Source organism: Eulemur rufifrons, chromosome 24, assembly GCF_041146395.1.
Source record: "Eulemur rufifrons isolate Redbay chromosome 24, OSU_ERuf_1, whole genome shotgun sequence".
Lineage (NCBI taxonomy): Eukaryota > Metazoa > Chordata > Mammalia > Primates > Lemuridae > Eulemur > Eulemur rufifrons.
The window spans coordinates 4,905,417-4,922,739 of NC_091006.1; the positions used below are offsets into that span (position 1 = coordinate 4,905,417).

The 17,323-nt window shown below is 53.8% G+C and overlaps 3 protein-coding genes across 10 annotated transcripts; 1 reads left to right on the forward strand and 2 right to left on the reverse strand.

The window, feature by feature from the left end:
- The first annotated feature begins 1,603 nt into the window (after window positions 1-1,603).
- On the forward strand, window positions 1,604-5,349 carry SDHAF1 (succinate dehydrogenase complex assembly factor 1). Its single transcript, XM_069456837.1, has one exon. It carries the CDS (start codon window positions 1,649-1,651, stop codon window positions 2,003-2,005), a length of 357 nt encoding a protein of 118 aa, XP_069312938.1. The 5' UTR covers window positions 1,604-1,648; the 3' UTR covers window positions 2,006-5,349.
- A 2,423-nt stretch (window positions 5,350-7,772) lies between these two features.
- Window positions 7,773-11,468, reverse strand: SYNE4 (spectrin repeat containing nuclear envelope family member 4). Its single transcript, XM_069458140.1, has 6 exons — window positions 11,341-11,468; window positions 11,015-11,165; window positions 9,637-9,891; window positions 8,827-8,928; window positions 8,049-8,107; window positions 7,773-7,956 (listed from the first exon to the last, which is right to left on the reverse strand). Exons 1-6 carry the CDS (start codon window positions 11,466-11,468, stop codon window positions 7,773-7,775), a joined length of 879 nt encoding a protein of 292 aa, XP_069314241.1.
- Window positions 11,469-11,912: 444 nt separating this feature from the next.
- ALKBH6 (alkB homolog 6) lies at window positions 11,913-17,073 on the reverse strand. 8 transcript variants are annotated; one of them, XM_069457588.1, is made up of 8 exons: window positions 17,022-17,058; window positions 16,358-16,427; window positions 16,187-16,265; window positions 15,817-15,885; window positions 14,331-14,391; window positions 13,846-13,997; window positions 13,506-13,622; window positions 11,913-12,363 (listed from the first exon to the last, which is right to left on the reverse strand). In XM_069457588.1, exons 3-8 carry the CDS (start codon window positions 16,238-16,240, stop codon window positions 12,100-12,102), a joined length of 717 nt encoding a protein of 238 aa, XP_069313689.1. In that variant the 5' UTR covers window positions 16,241-16,265; window positions 16,358-16,427; window positions 17,022-17,058; the 3' UTR covers window positions 11,913-12,099. The 8 variants fall into 8 exon arrangements, with proteins under 8 accessions (XP_069313689.1, XP_069313686.1, XP_069313692.1 ...); XM_069457587.1 differs by having other exon boundaries at window positions 11,941-12,363; window positions 16,358-16,436; window positions 17,022-17,051; XM_069457585.1 differs by lacking the exon at window positions 16,358-16,427 and having other exon boundaries at window positions 17,022-17,073.
- Window positions 17,074-17,323: the final 250 nt, after the last annotated feature.

The following is a 17,323-nucleotide window of genomic DNA, read 5'->3' on the forward strand; positions in this document are numbered from 1 at the left end:
CTTATATATAATAAGTAAGAGGGAAAAATCTGAAATCCTGTGCTGAGAAATAGAACCTAACTATGCAGTTCCAGGCTAACCGTAGGACAGGATGGGCCAGTTAGAGAATAGCTGGGGTATCTGGCACAACCTGGCAGGTAAGCTGAGGAAGAGCCGTCGGTTAAAGGGTAAAGAGACCTTGTGTCTCTTAAACTTCTATTATAACCTTGCCAACTGACTCAATCTCTCTCTACACCTGTTTGCTTGTCCACAGAAAGTGGAGATAAGAGTAGGGCCCACCACTTAGGGTCGCTATGAGGATACATGTAAAGTGCTTGGCATATACAACGTGCTCAATACGTGTAAGCTGTGATTGTTCTCACAGTTACTTTTATATTATCATTGGAAAGGGGGTATATATAGCAGCATGGTTGAGAACATGGGTCCTGAAGTCAGAACCCCTGGGTTCAAAGCCTGGCTCTGCCACTTACCAGCTGTATGAACCTGGGCAAGCTATGTTACTTCTCTGGGTCACAATTTCCTAATCAGTAAGAGGCAAATAGTACTGTAGATCTGCCATGTTAGAGTGTTGTAAGGATTAAATAGTATTAATAGTAACTATCATAAAATATTAAAACATTAAATAATTTAAAATATTCACTATCTAAAAATAAATGTATTATATAAATTAGGTGGCAATATATTAAAATATCAATTGCATCACCTTATATTACATATTTTATTAATGTACTGTCATACATTCTTATAAAATAAGAAAAAATAAAACATTAAAGCACATGAAATTGTGCCTGGCACATAGTACGGGCTCAGAAAACAATTTGATTATGAAAACTCAGGTGAGAGATGTGGCTAGTTCCAGAGGATTTTTTTTCCCTAAAGCTCCCTTTTAAGAAAGTATTTATTATGGAAAATTTCAAGCATCACAAAAGAAAACAGTATTGAGAAACCCCATGAACCCATCACAGTTACAAATATTTGGATTTTTTCCCACCTATTCTTTTTTTGTTCTCACTGGAGGATTTTATAGCAAATCTCAGACCCTATTTCTAACTCCTAGGGCCACAAGCTGCCTTTGGGGGCTTGTCTGTCCGCAGCACGTAGAAGCTTGGACCCCCACCCCCACCCCCCCCCACCCCCCGCCGCCCGACACACACCAGCCCCAGAGGAGGGAACGCACAGAGCTTCCCAAGATGGTTTTAATCAATAACTGATGACTAAAACATGCTCGTACCTGTCCTCCCTCCCGGTGCCCCTGTGCCCTTGGGGACCCAAAGGTCAGAATTCTTAGCTCCCTCTTCCACCAACAGTGAGGTCAGGATCCCCTGTCCCCTCCGATCCAAGACCTAAAAGTCGAGCACCTGATCCCTCCCTTCCCCAGGACGCAGGTACCAGACTCCCAGGAGGTGCTGTCCCCTCAAGGACACAGATTCGCTGTGGGGGCCGCAGAAGGGACCCAGCGGCTCCGCCCCCTCCTGCCAAGCCGTTGTGACGTAACAGCAGCGACAGCCAATCGGGCGTGGCGGCGCCGGATAGCGGGAGGCGGGAGGCGGGAGCCGGAGGGTTTGGAAAGCGCCTGGCGGAAGTGGCGGTTGCTTTGCACTTTGGCTGTTCCGGCGGGAGCCGTGGCGCCCGCGGCCCGGCCGCTGCCATGAGCCGGCACAGCCGGCTGCAGAGACAGGTTCTGAGCCTGTTCCGCGAGCTGCTGCGCGCCGGGCGCGGGAAGCCGGGCGCCGAGGCGCGGGTGCGGGCGGAGTTCCGCAAGCACGCCTGCCTGCCCCGCTCCGACGTGCTGCGCATCGAGTACCTGTACCGCCGCGGGCAGCGCCAGCTCCAGCTGCTGCGCTCCGGCCACGCCAAGGCCATGGGCGCCTTCGTCCGCCTGCGGGGCCCGGCCGAGGAGGCTGGCGGCGCTGGAGCCCCGGGGATCCTGTCTGAGAACAGTAACGGTCCAAGGAGCCCTCACGACAGAACGGGGGCACACAAGACGCGGCCCGACGGACGGTGACAGGCAGATGAGAAGAGCTCACTCCGTGGCGCAGGGGAACCAGGGACCCCGCCTGACTGCGTGGGGAGACCGAGGAACCCGCCTGATGGAAGGTGCGAGGTCTTAGAAGACTAGCTTGAGGGGTCGAGGTGATCAGAGAGCTCTCTGGGTGACACGGGGGCCTAGAGACCCTATGATGGATGGCGAGAGATGCCCAGCCTTTCCTGATGTTTGGTAACAGGTCTGCCCCCACCCCCTTGAGTGCTTGGGACGGCCTGGGCCGCCAGCAAGCCGGAGTGTCAAGCCGAGAGCTACTTCCCCGGAGGCATGGGGAGCCGGGACGCCCCCCTCCTGGACGGAGAGTCCGAGACACCCTTCTCTTGACCCCTGAGAACATACCCACCGCTGGCTCCCCACGGAGACTCCCCTCTCCTGTATTTAACTCTGAGAAGAGCAGACTTTTCTGCTAAGAAGTTTTGGGGAAGATGCCCTGATAAACGGTGAGAAGTCTGGAATCCCCTTTTGGAAAACTTTTCCCCCATTAATTGTGACAAGCCAGGACCATGAGGAAGGAGCCAGGAGTCTCTCACCCAGGCTGATTAACGAAAAACCCCTGAAGACCCCTACTTGATGGTCCTGAGGGGCAACCCTGACTTCTGTGCCCCTTCCCCCTCAAACTGTTGAACAAAGGGAATAAAATTGGGGGTGTGCTTTCTTCTCTGTTGGTGGTCTTAAACATTTTATGTATTTGTAGATTTTTGAAGAGGCCCCCTTCATACACACTTACCTAGATGTGACCCCCTGGGAGGGGCTGGGTGTGGGGAGCTGACTCTTCTTTTAGAGCCCTCTAGACTGGCAGATGGATTGAAGCATCATTGTTCTCTCTTTCCTGGGCAAGTCCTTGGAGGGGGACTTATTCTAGCTTGACCTTCAAGAGACTCCAGTTGACTCCTTAATGGAGGGCAAGTGATTTAACAGGAGAGGAGATGGAGAGTCCAGCTTCTTCAAGCTAGGATTTTTGTCAAGCAAGGCCCTGGGGTGCAGGAGGGAAGAGGGACCCATAGACCACAGGCATACTCTCTCCCATGTCCCATATGGACCTGCCTTGGACATTCTCTGGAGTACAGCATTTTGCATCTGTGAGCTGTGTTTGCACCCATGTCAGTTGCGTAAGTGGAAATGAATTCTTGCCGATGCAGTTGTTGGTGGGGGAAGGGCCTTAGGAAAGGAGCCCGGACCTTAGACCTAAGGGAGGCTGGACAGGAGAGAAACCTGGTCACTGCCATAATCCCAGTGGGGAGCCAGGTGCCCAGATAGTTATAAAGTGGGGTTGAGATTTGAAGAGTTAGGAGTTTGCCAGAAGGTAGGAGTAGGCTTCTAAGCAGGAGGACTGGTGTGGGCAAAGGCCTGGAGGGGGCAGAAGGAAGAAATGCAGGGTCCCAGCTGGGGCCTGGGTGCCCAGAGCACAACAGGGCTGTGGGTTACTTGCACATTCCTTCTACTGCAGCTTTGTCTCCTGCTAGCCCTCACCACGGGACCTCAGCCACCTTGTTCGTCTCTCTTAGCCTCAGTTTTTTACATCAGGGTGATCCTCTTAATCTGTCCTGGCTCCATCTCAGAGTAAAAGCCGAAGCCCTGGAAGTGGCCAATGGGGTCTCACCCATCCAGCTCGTTACATCTCCAGCTGCATCTCCCACCCCTCTCTCACTCCTGGCTCCATGATCTTGAGCCCAGATAAGCTCTGGGTTGGGAGCTTCTGGCAGGGCTGCAGGCAGTGATCAAGTTGCCACTAGGGCTGGGCATCCGGGTCAGCAGGGGCAGAGATATTCACCGAGCGTTAAAGATGAATGGGGTTTGCCAGGTAGAGAGAACAGGGGAGGGGATGCCTGACACGACATTTGGGGGAAGTGTGGAGGTGAGCAACAGTCAAGAGCATGGACTGTGGAACTGGAAGGCGGGGTTTGAATCCCTGCTCCAGTACTTACTGATTACGTGATCGTGATCGTGATCGTGGACAAGTGACTTAACGTCTTTGTGTCTCAATGCACTTGTGAATGAAATGGGTATAATAATAGTGCCTCTCCGATGTGGCCATTACTGTGATACAGTGAATTAAGTACATGTTGTGGCAGCAGGCGATGATGGCCCCCCAGGACCCATCACTTGAGTTCACTGGGAGCTGCAGAGGTAGGGTCTCGGGAGGCTGCCAGCCTCCTGCCCTGAGCCTCTGTTCTGCGTGAGGGCTTTCTGGGAGGTGGGTTAATGCCTCGGGGGCAACCCTCAGCCTGTGCAGGACAGCAGTCCCTGGATGAGTGCCCTGGCCTGCCTTTTGTCTGGTGGTGCAACTGCAACACGTGTTCTACAAGCTTCCTCAGACACCCCCTTGACCCCCCACCCCCGTGGGATTGAGCCCCAGTTGCTCGCGTGGTTACCACTCCATGAATGCCTTTTTTGGCTTTCCCCGTGCCCTGCCTCACTCCCCCGCCTCGCTCACTCCTGCCTCCTGGGGTCACCTGCCAGATAAACCACCACCCAAGTCCTCACCTCAGAGCATGCTTGTGTGTCACGCATGGGAACGGGGCCCAGTACTCAGCTGGCACTCTGTGTGTCTGCTACTGTTTTTTCACTCTGCTAAGGCTCAGGGTCAGCGTCTCACCCGTCTGTTAAACCAGAATCTCCTGATCTAAAAATTTCTATGAAGGACATATGGGGTTGGAGTAATTTGGAATATGGATGGAGTTAAAAACAGAACTGAATTGAGTTGTTAAATTTCCTGATTCTGATAGCTGTACTATAGTTGTGTAAGGGAATGCCCTTGTTCTTAAGGCACACACACTGAAGTGTTTGGGAGTAAAGAGGCATCATGTCTGCAGCTTACTCTCAGATGGTCACAAAACATATGCACACATATAAATAGACCAGCATGAGTACGCGTGCTAAAGCACATGAAGCACAATGTTAACCACTGGTGACTCTTGGTGAAGACTGTATGGGAGTTATTGTGCTAGTCTTAAAAGCTTTCGGTCATTTGAACAAAAAGTTACAAAAATCAAAAACTAAAAAAGTCAATACTTGTATCAGTGTCTCACGGGTCGGTATCTTTGGGCACCAGAGATCCTCACACACAGGACACATTTTCATAAAAATGAAACCTGTATTTTCTGAGACTTTATAAAACGCTCCACCCTGAATCTGCTCTTCCTCAAGGTCTGCACTGTCCCGTACGGTAGTGAGACGACCTGTGACTTGAACATTTAAATGTGGTTAGTGTAACTGAGAAACTGAATTCTTAATTTTATAAATTTTAAGTAAAATGTAACACATTAACTGCCATGAGATTTGTATTTAACTCATTCTAGTTTTGACCCTGGGCCACATGAAGCGTATATAAAATCTTACTTGTTGATTTTCCTATTGTTACAATTAATATTGACAATTTAATTCTAAAAATGTGGATTAAATGAATAGAAGTCAATAAATTTCATGTTTCTATTAAACCTTTAAATTACACTCGAAGTTTTGTTTGTTTGTTTGTTTGTTTGTTTTGAGACCGAGTCTCACTCTGTTGCCTGGGCTAGAGTGCCATGGCGTCAGCCTAGCTCACAGCAACCTCAAACTCCTGGGCTCAAGCGATCCTCCTGCCTCAGCCTCCCGAGTAGCTGGGACTACAGGCATGCGCCACCATGCCCGGCTAATTTTTTTTTCTATATGTTTTTAGTTGTCCATATAATTTCTTTCTATTTTTAGTAGAGATGGGGTCTCGCTCTTGCTCAGGCTGGTCTCAAACTCCTGACCTCGAGCGATCCTCCCGCCTTGGCCTCCCAGAGTGCTAAGATTACAGGCGTGAGGCACCACGCCTGGCCCGAAAATTTTAATTTACATTTGTGGCTCGAATTATATTTCTGTTGGACAGCACAGTTTTAGAAGTCAGTGTGATGTTTGCTCACTACGGTTTGCCATAATGGCATCATTATACCATAATGACCTCACTGTCTCCCTGATGCCACCTTCCACCACCCTGTTTGAATTGTACTCCCTTTCCCCTTGCTCACTTTATTTTGCTCCTTAGTACTATCACCTGCTACATATTTTACTTATTTTTAAAAAATTTATTGTTGATCTCTCCCACTAGAATATCAGCTTCAGAGGGATGAGAATTTTAGTCCATCTTGTTCACTGGCCTGGCCTGGCTCATGGCAGGTAGTCAATGTTTGTTAAATGAATGAATGAATGAACGAATGACACATTAGTTCCATTACCAGGCCTATTGGCTAATATTGCCAAGACCCTGCCGGCTCTATTTGCAAGAGCAAATATTGCACGCCTTCTCCTTGGCCGGGAGTGGAGACTTAGCCAGGCTTTTGAAATGGGGCCCACCCAGTTTGCATCCTGATTTTTCTCTGAAGTGGACTGGAGTCTTCCAGAATCTGCTGCTCCCCCCACCCCCTCAGTATCCATTTCCCCTTGTAGTAACAACTCCTTGATTTTCTCTGAGGACCCACCCCTCCCCCATTTTCAGTCCCTGTGGTCAGGCAGGGCTGACTGCAGCCCCAGCGGAGGTGAGGCACATGACCCAAGCCCGAGCAACCAGCCTTTGGACTTTGGTTGGAACTATAAAGGAAGAGCGACTCTTCTATTGGCTGCTAAATTGGTGGGTGTATGGCTGGACATTGCAACGGCCACTCTGGCCACCACTGGGATAAGAAGAAGCTATAGTAAATCAGAGGAAAGAACTGAGAGATAGAAGCATTATTTGAGTCTCAGGATCTAACTATGCCTGAAGTCCTGAACTTCTCAGTTACCCACAAAAACAAATTCCCATTTCTTTAAAGTCAGTGAGAACTGAGTTTCAGTCATTTGCTCCCTGTGGCCTCAGCCAGTGACTTTCCCTCTTTGAGACTGTTTCCCATTCTGTTGAGTGGGGCCACATCATCGTGTGGTTGTGAGTTTAAAGGGGAAGGGACCTATGTTAAGTGCACATCCGGGAGCCCAGCACATCCTGCCTCTGTCCTTGGGTCTGAATCCGCCCCCACCTCTTGTCCCGATACCTTAATCTCTGGGGAGACTGGACTCCAGGACTGAGCCCTGGCAGTTCAGCCTGGTGCTATCAAGACCCCCTGCCCCTGCCCCCGGGCCAATGATGGCCCAGCCGGGAGCCCACCACGTGGAATGTTGGAACAGAGCAACCACGTGGATGTGAGTCAGGGGCTGTGGCAGGTGCTGTTGGCAGCTCACCCGCAGTATCATCTGCATCCTTCCGTACCTGCCGCTAGCTTCCTGTGGCAGGCACCTGTGCCCCTTTGCCTGAGGGAGGGGCCTTCACAGGCCAGAATTGCGGGGCATTAATTTCTCCGGGAAGAGCCCTCAACAACGCAAGATGGGGACTGGCATCTAAGCACCACAACTTCTTTGCCCCTTTGGTGAAACAACTTCGAATTGTGTTCCACGGCTTCCCAGAAGTCCCCAGTGGGATGGTGCTCAGAGCAGCACCCAGCTCATTAACTCCACCACTATGACCGGCTTTTTTCCTCCCCGGTTCACTTCCTCACTCCCCAACCGCACTTGCTAGGATCACCATCCAAATAAGGTACTTGCACTTGAATCTCTGCGTCAGGGTCTGGGGCAACCCGACCTGAGATGGGCTGATTCCATTCTGTGATCTGTGCTCAAAGCCAAGGGGTCTGTGCAGACATGCAGGCCATATCCTAGATTTTGGACACTCAAACACACAATATCCTCACACATTCTTTGACAGTGACGATTTATTACACCTGTCTGGGCTGTGTACTCAGACAGGGGGGAGACCATTGACATAGCTGAGCACCAGGTAAGGTGTCCTGGCCAGTTGGGCGTGAGAGCAGCAGAGGACCCCGGACATGGGCAGGAGCAACGTGGCAACCACCAGGAGGAGAAGGAGAAAGAGGAGGATAAGGAGGAAGGCCAGGGGCCACCTGGACGCAGGATCGGGAGTCCTGCCAAGGGAAATGCAGTGTTAAATATGTGGGTGGGCTGCCACCATGAGCCCTGTCCACCATCCCCCAGACCCATCTTCTGGGCACCTCACCTAGCATCCACCTCCAGTGTCACATCCTGGAGACTGGAAGACGCTTGCCTCTTCTTGTCCTAAAGGCAGACAGCAGCCACAGTGGAATGGGTGGAAGTGACACTTAGTATGGACTTTCCCTTAGTACTATAGACTTACAGGGCTGGTCTCATTTCTCCCCCTTTTCTGGCACCTCCGCTATCCCCAGGACCCCAATGGATGGGGAATATCTCCAGGGTAGTGGATGTCTGTTCGTGCCTGTCCTCCAATCCAATCAGTCCCCCTTTTCCTCATAGCAGTGGCTCAATTTGGGGTGTCGGGGTCATGCTTTCTGCTCATTAAGTAGAGATAGCTTCAGGTTCATGTGAAGCTGACCCCCGCCTCCTCCACTTCCACGACTGGGCACACGACCCAGACCTGGCCAACGCAAGCACTCCAATTCAGTCAGGGTGCAGCCCGTGACCCAAGCCAGGCAAGTGGGGTCAGCCCTGGGACTTTGGCTACCACTCGTAGGTCAGGAGCACTCTCCTTCCCCTGAGTGGGTAAACCAATGGGAAGTAAGGCTGTATTGGCCAGGGCAGGCATTTTGTTGAGCAGAATGCCACCTTGGGGAAGTAGAGGCCAAGAGAGGGAGGGACTGAGCCCTGATGCCATTTGAGGTCCGAAATTTGGCAGTGCCTGGACTTTTCGGTTACGTGACAAAAATAGCATCCCGTTTTCTGTGTCATTCAGTTGGTTGGGTTTCTATCACTTGCCATCAAGATCCCTGAGTGCTACCACCAGCTGCAGACCAGCTCACCTGAGGCTTCCGGAGCAGGGTGCGTCTGCGGTAACCTGCTAAGTGTTTCCGATGGCTGAGGCTGGACACGAGCACATCCTGTGGGGAGAGAGGCATGTGGTTCTTGGAGAACCAGCAACCAAGAGGCACAGCTGGGGAAGGACTAGGATCAGGGGGCCCATGAGGTGAGATTCTGGGGGCACAGAGAGATCTCACGGGAGAGACAGGGAGAGGCAGATCCAAAGAAACCAAGAGAGGAGACATTATTTATTGATTCATTCAACAAATATTTAATGAGTGTCTATTACATGCCAGCCACTGTTCTAGAAGCTGGGGACTCAGTGGGGATGGAAACAGGCAAAATCCTGACCCCCAGAGCTTCTATTTTGGTGTGAGGGAGAGACCATAAATCAATAAATACGTATAAAGTCAAACTGCGCTAAGTGCTGTTAGGAGCTGAAGTAAAATCGGGGTCGCTAATGTTTGGGAGAGATGGCCTTTGAGGAGCAGCTGGAAGGAAGGGAGGAGGTAAGCCGGGCACGCTTCTGGGGCTTTCGAGGTGGGAGTGGATTTGGGGTGTTCGCACAAGAGCCAGGAGGCCGGCACAGTTGCAGCAAGGAAAGTGAGGGGCAAAGAGAGAGAAAACGGGCCTGAGATGTAGACAGAGACAGACGAGAGAGAGGGAAACGGTGAGAGAGAGACACAGAGACGAAGAGAGACAGAGATAAAGGGAGAGACAGCCACCGACACCTTGAAAGGGAAGGATTTGGCTGGAAGGCGCACAGAGGTGCCCTCTGGTTGCCTAGGGGATGAGGGTCCCTCAAGAGGGACTGCTCTCACCTCTTGTCCTCTGCCCTGGGGGGCCCTGTGGCCACACAGCTCACAGGGAGCCCCTGGTGTCCAGGCTGTCTTTTGTCCCAGTGGTCTGAGGTCCCCAACATCCCCTGCTGGATCCCACTCCAACTCTGCGGAAGTGGGGAGGCTACTGGGTGCCCAGGGCCCCCAGACCCCCCCAGGTCCTGGCCCGTCCAGGTCCCCCTCGACCTCCAAGTCCTGGTCCAGCATGTTGACCTCCTTGTTGAACACCTGGGTCAGAGGATAGAGGTCATGGGAATCATGAGATTGGGGCCTGGGCCGGGGGCCATCGGGGTGGGGCGTACCAAGCTGTAGCTGACCAGCTGGGCCTGCAGCTGCCAGAGCCGTCGGAAGATGGTGTCTCTGTGTGCTCCAAGGGCCCTCAGGATCTGCTCCAGGGACGCCCAGGCCCTAGGCTCACTCCGCTGTGCCAGCCCCTCACCGAATGCCAGCAGTGCATCCACACGCTCAGCCGCCCCTCGGAGGTCTGCCTGCAGGGCCTGGGGACATGTGGTTGGACATCACCCCACACACACACCAGGGACACCAGAGACTCAGAACCTGGAGTTACCCCCCACACACACACACACACACATCCTATCCAGAGACCTGGAACATGCAAGAAACCCATTTCCTACCCCAGAAAGCTGACACCCACCCTCCCACACCCTGGCCCCCACTGCCCACCTGCAACTGGACCATTCCTCTCTGCGCCAATGCCCAGGGCCCCCGGCCTCGCTCCAGGTCCTGCAGCGGGAGCCCCATCCCCACTAGGCAAAGGTGCAGGCTGTCCTGCTCGGCCTCCAGTACCTCCAGGCTGGAGATGGGGTGCTGGGGAACACAGGGGTCTGCATCAGGACCAGTGAGCCAATCAAGACATTACGCCTATGCCACTGCCCCCCCCTGTTCTGCAGCTTCCTGCCTTCTGGATGCTTCTCTGCAGCAGAATCCACCTCTGGGTCTACACCAGGGCTGCTCCCACTTGGGGGCCTTCTCAGTGGAACCAGGCCTGGGGACATCTAATCCAAGGTCTTCGGGTTTTCAAGGTTCCTGGAAACCTGCACGTGTGTGGCTTGGAGGTCTGGACAGGGAGGGGGTCACAGAGCTGGGTACCTCCAAGAGCAAAAGGGCTGCACCAGGACCAACAATGAAATACTTCTCTCCCAGCCAGTAAAATAACGAAATACGTCTATACTGAATGGTAAAGAAACACTTTCCTGAGTGTCCCTCCCCTCATAGATGCCCAACACCTTTCCAGAATCATCACCTCATCTGCAGTGCGGAGGAGGCCAGATTCTGGGGGACAGAGAGGAGGTGGGAGCTGGCACAAGGGCTCTGGGTCACCTCAGCTCACCTCACAGTGTTTGCCTCCAGCTGGGTCCTCATGGGAAGAGAGCGTTGACAATCTTAGGGGGCCGGCAGTAGGCTCAATGTCCCTTAGCCCATCTTGGAAGTGCTTAGGAGGGTCCAGGGAGTCTTGTTCCTGTTTCTGGGCCTGCCCTGGCCTGGGAGGTAGGGGGCATTGGGCATGTGAGCCTCAGTACCTCACTTTCCACCTACTCCATCCCCAGCTCCCTCTCCTGTCCCCAAGTGATCAGTCACAGCACCCTCTACCGTCAAATTGCCCTAGCTACTGCCCCCACCCTCTTGGAAACAAGCATCAAATGCCCCAGCCCCCACCTGACTCTGTCCCTTTCAGATGCAGGGCAGATGGTGCGTCCAGCAACATCCGGCTCCCCAGGGGCTCCAGGGGGGTGGCTGAGCGGCTCTGAGGGGAACCTAGGGCCCAGAGTTGGGGACAGGGCCATAGCTGGGGGTCTGGGGACAGAGAATCAGGTGAGGACCTTTTCCCTAGCCAAGGGTGTCCCCCAGACCTTCTCAACTAGACTCACCCAGGCCTGAGACTGCCGAGGGGCCCATGGGCAGGCCTGGCTCCACCCCTTCCAAGAGGAACCTGGACCCAGGTAATTTGATGCCCAGCTCAGGTGACAACTGAGTGACTTAACTCCTTCCTCCCTAACAGGACCAGTAGCTAAACCTCCCAACATCGTCCCACTGCTTTCCAAGGAGCTTCCAGATATAACCCCCCACCCAACCCCCATCCCCTCAAGAGCCCGGGATTCTGTCCCACTCAGGACCCACACATCTAACCTCCAGGGCCTACCCACCCACTTAAGGTCCCAGATGCAGTGCCCCTCAGGAACTCAAGCATTTGCCACCCCATCCCCCCAGAAAAAAACACTAAAACCAAGGAAAGATATTTTTGGTTTATTTGGAATGGTTTTTTTTTTTTTTTCCTCTCTGTGGTTCCAGCAAAGTTATTGGGAAAATAAATAACCCAGGGGAGCTGCCTCTGCCTCAGGGTTCCAAGTTCACAGAATCACGGCAGCCGCTAGATGGGCAGGAAACCGGGATCCGAACGGTCCCGGAGCCTGGCGATCACTTGCCGAGCAAGAGGCCGGCGCGCAGCACGCGGGGCACGCGGCGGATGGTCAGCGAGACCCGGGTGCCGCGGACCAGGCAGGCTCCGGGCCGCGCCGACGGGCAGGCGGCCGCATTGGGCGGCAGGGAGGTGGCGTCGAGCTCGTCTACCCGTGCGGCTGCGATGCCGTGAAGGAGGCGCGTGTAGGCGGTGCCGCGGAGCACCAGCAGGCTGCGCGGTTCCAGCAGCAGCGAGGTGGTGGGCCGGGGCGGGGGCCGGGGCTGCAGGGCGGGTTGATAGTCAGCGGGTCTCCAAAAGTCGGGGGGAGGGCGAGAGGTCAGCAGGCTTCGGGGGTCAGGGGACAAGGGTCAGCGAGTTCCCAGGGACAAAGGCTGAGGAGCAAGCGTGCTCCCAGGGATGGAAGCTTTGGCGGTTCAGGAGTGAAAATTGGCGGATCCTGGGGCTGCTGGGGAAAGGAGGGGGTGGGGACAGCAGTCCCTCGGGAGGCGGAAGGAACTAGGTTGCAGATGGGGGCGTCACAGGGTCAGCAGGCTGTGAGAGCTGCAGCCGGGCTCTCCTAACAGCTGGGGCTGGGACTGCTTCCCCAGGAAACGCAGGCAGAGCCGGGCTGAGACGGCATGGCTGAAGCCAGGACCCGGCCGGACAGTGAGGCAGAGGTTAAGGGAGTGGGCATACCCAAGGACATCAGGATGTTAGAGGACACTGGCACAGGAGGGGGTGTCAGCATACTCAGAAGCCTGTGGGCTAAAGGGGAAGCCCCAAGGAGGAGCAGGTCAGGGGAATCATGTCCAGGGGAGTTTCTGTGAACACTTAAGTGTAAGGAATACATTACTCAGAGAAAGAGATCAGCAATGGTGTTGTCATGGTATCTGGGGGGGACCCTGGGCATCAAAGCATGTGTCAGGGGTCCAAAGAGAATCTGGGTGTCCTGCACCACAGATGACATTACTGGAGTGGCAGGATGTCAGTGCTAGGGTGCCCTGTGAAGGGGACAGAGTCAGAACATCTGGGAGGATGTTGGGGCACCCATGAGTATATGACAGTGGGGTGTCTAAGGACGTCAGAGTGTCTGCTGGAGGACTGGGGAGCCCCGCATGGAGCACAATGTGGATCTTGGGCAGTTGGAACAGTCTGAGTATGCGTGGGCAGGAGGTCTACAGGGTGTCAGGGGCATTTATTCAGCGGGTTGTAGCACTGGGGTGTCTGTGGAAATTATGGTATGTAGGGTACCCTGAAAGCAGATGGACCTGGTGTCTGGGAGGAGGCAGTTGTACCCCATGAGGGGACAGGAGAAGGTATCTGGGTGTCAGGAGTACCTCAAAGGCAGGTGGGATCAGGTGATCTTGGAGGATGTGGGAGGTGGGAGTGCCCACAAGTGGCTGGGGTAGCGTCTCAGGCCCACCTGTTCCACAGGGTCATCATCCTCCGGCTGCCGTGGCTCGTAGAGGTCCAGCATGGTGTGGGAGCCCAGGCTGATGGTGCTGACAGTCGGGTAGTACAGTGGTCCGTCTTCATGGGGCTGGGGAGTGGGCACCAGGGCTGGGCAGGGCAGGGGTCCACACCCCCCACCCTTTAGGTTAAAAGGCTCCCAAGCTGGGGACAGGGAGGTGAATGCCTCCTTGGGGTATGTGGCTACGTGATGAGTGTGAGGCTGGGCAAGCACGATGCCCTGTCCCATGATGGCTCAGAAGTCTGGGGGGGAGGCAGTTACTGTGGGGGTCAGGGCGAGGGTATGTGGTTACCATGATGCCCTCCCCTGGCAGATACTGGTTCACGAGGACATGGTTAGCAGGGAGACCCCCAAAAAGTCTGAGGTCAGACACTTTGTCCACGTAGCGCTGAAGCCATGGGGGCAGCCGCTCAGGAACCATCCCCCGAGGATGGGGGAGCCCACCTGGGGAGGGCAACAGAGTCCTGAGGGCTTCCCCATGGGACTTGGAACCCCCATTAAGGGTATCCCAGGACTGGAAGCACCCTGACCCCCTCAGGGACCACTGGACCCTTCAAAGGATTCCTAACTTCTCCAGACCACTGGACCCTTTCAGATACTCACAACACATCAGGAAATTGCTAACCCCTCAGGACCCCCACTGACCCCTCAAAATCATGTCCACTGAGACCCCTTGACCCCTCAGGGATTCCCTCTCCTCCAATATCTTAAGACTATTGGACCTGAGCCCCCTGCTCCAGCCCACATCCCAGATCACCCATGCCCCCAGACACTTACCCCAGTTCTGTAACTTCCTCCCAGAGAGCTGGGTCCACTTTGGCTTTGGGGCATTAAAAACCTAGGAGGTGAAGGGGTCATTCCTTTTTCAGGACCACTCCTCCATAGTTCTCCCACCCAGGCCAACAGAGACCTTTACCTGGGGTGGAAACAGGTCATCTCACTGTCCATGGGATCATTCTCTGGGGTAGTGTGTTCCCAGGATTTTGTTTTTTGCCTTCTTTCCTGGGGAGGCTTTTGGCCCCAAAGCCCACCTGTGTCTATTGGGACTGAGGAAAGAAACCAGGACTACACAATTGAGGTCTGAATCTACTCAGAGTTCTGGGGCTAGACTGGGCTCTTTCAGCCCAGCAGCAAATGGTCTGTAATTTCCTGATTCCTGGGCTATCTGAAGACAGTCTGAGTTTTAGAACCTTCTTGTTTCTAATGCCTGGCTGATGGAGTGTGCCGTACTGGGCTATCTCAGTACAGCAAAGAAAATACTTTGAAAACCCTCCATTCCCAAGATCCCAATGGTCTAGAATTGACTATCTCAATCCAAGAAATCTATACTGTACTTGATAATCTCCTCATTCCCTTCATGGTTGTAGAGCTGGACTGGGCTATTTCAGCCCAGGGATTCTATTAAATGTAAATTTTTCAATCCCAAGAACTCTAAGGTCTGGAGTGGGCTATCTCAGCACAAGAGCCTGTGTTCTGAAGCTAACTCATTCCTGGGATTCAAGCTTGAGTAGGCTACTCCAGCACAGGGAAGATCTGTGCTCTGTAACTAAAGCTCTGGGGCTGCAAGGGGCTTTCCCAGTGCAGGGACTCTGAGCTTTGTAAATTATTCTTTCTCCAATCCTTAAGAACAGAATACAAATTGGGTCATTTCAGCGTAGGTGGTCTGTGCTTGGTAATCTTGTTCCAAAAACTCTGGGTCTATGCTGAGCTATCTTGGTACGGCGAAGAGTTTACTCTGTAATATTCTGATTCCTAGGCTACCTCAGCACAGAAATCTGAACACTAAATTCTTCATTCTCCAATCTCAAGGATCTGAACTGGGCTATATCAGCCTGTATTTATAACCTCCTTTCCTCTAAGTTAGCAAGATTGGGCTATCTCATTACAGGGAGTATGAACTCTGTAACTTCCTTGCTCCTGAGACTCGGGGGTTGCACTCGGCTACTCCCACACAAGGACTCTGATGTCAGTAACATTCTAGTTTTGAAGGCTGGACTGGGCTATCTCAGAACAGGGAGTCTGAGCTTCATCATAACCATCTCCTTTCTAAGAATCAGTTTAGTTTCCCCTAAGCCTTCTAGAACAATCTTTCTGATATGCCCTTGCAGGTCCTGAGAGGGGGAAGGTGGGAGATGGGTGCTGCGTGGCAATCTCCTTTCTGCCAAGGTCTTCACTGCAGCCTTGGGGGCTCTCATACAGGGACAGGGGTTGGGGAGGGATATGAGAAGAGGGAGAAAACAGATCAGAAGGGTACTAGGGTCACCTGTCGAAGCAAATACTCCTCCTCTTCCTTGGAAATGAAATCAGGAACATAGTAGATTACAGGTGGTGCCTAGGATAGAGAGACCCCCCCCTGAAGGTGTGGCCCTTCCACTCACACAGGGGCCATATCATCGCTGAGCTAACTCTCCCTCTGGAGAGAGGCTCAGGATGTCAGGCCGGGATGTGAAGTCAAGGAACCAATGCCCGTTCTGGGGTAGGGGTCGGGGTAAGGCTGGACCCTGAAGGCAAGAATGAATTTGGAGGGAGTGGGCAATCCCAACCCATGAACCCAGGAGTCAGCCTGCCTATCCCACCCCACCTCCCACCCGCTAGTCCCCACCTTCACCCTCTGCACCCCCATTCCTGACAACCTGCTCCACTCTGAATGGTTCCAGGGTTGGGACCCTGGCGTCCTGCTCCTCCATCGACACCAACTCCTTGCACCCAGTCCTGTGGGGAAGGGAGGACACATTGAAGTCACTAAGCCTCCCACCCACAGGCCATGATACAGCCTTCCACCCCATCGCCCACCAGGGCCTCACCTCAGCGGTGAAACTCACTTGGCCTCTAAAACCTGAGTCCTCAGCATCTCAAAAGCTACACAGCAAGTCCCTAGTCTCCCTGCCGGAACACAGTAAGCACCCAGAATAGTCCTCCAAAACTCCACCAAGGGCCCATCAAACTACACATTTGCCCTCTCAATCCTCTCACAGAGAACATTCTCTGACCCCACCCAGGGAGCCTTTCTCAAAAACTCCACACATAAACCCAAGGGGTGTGCCCCAGAGCCCCTTTAAACACCTTAATTTGAGACCCCACTTCAGACCCACAACCACGAGCCCGGCTCTCTAACAACTCGGGCCCCCCCCCCCCCCGCCCCGGGCCCTCCTCCGGCCTCAGGCCCTATCAGATCTCTCATTCTGAGCACCCCTGTGCCCCCAATCTGGGCCTCCTCAGACATGTCCACTCTCAGCCTCCTTGCATGCCCCACTCTGGACCTCAGATTTCCTTTCCCGAGTGCCCCTTCATTCCAGCACCCCGAAGCCTTTAGCCCTGAGTCGGACTCCCCTCAAACCCACTTTTCTCCCCGAATCCCTCAGTCCCCCAACTCTGAGTCTTTTAGGATCACTCCCTGAGCCTCCTCGGATCCCTACTCCCAGCCCTCTTGGACAACTATCTGTGCCCCGGGACACCCCCAAAACTGACCGTACACCAGTGTCCCCTCCAATTTCTAAATTCACCACCCCATCCTCCTCCCAGCCACTTCCGGCCCACATTACTGACGCAGAGGCTCAGGCCAATGGGAAACCTCAGCGGCCTTAAGGGCCCGCCTTCCACCCAATCGGCGCTCTGGCTCCGCATTCGGCCGTCATTGCAACCCTCGCCTGGGAATAGGCTGCGCTGCCCTCTGAGCCACGGCGCGGTGGAACCTTCGTCTGGCACCTGCCAATCAACTCCGGAACCAAACCTGTCTAACTGCGGAGGGGGCCCAGATGTGAGGGGCAATC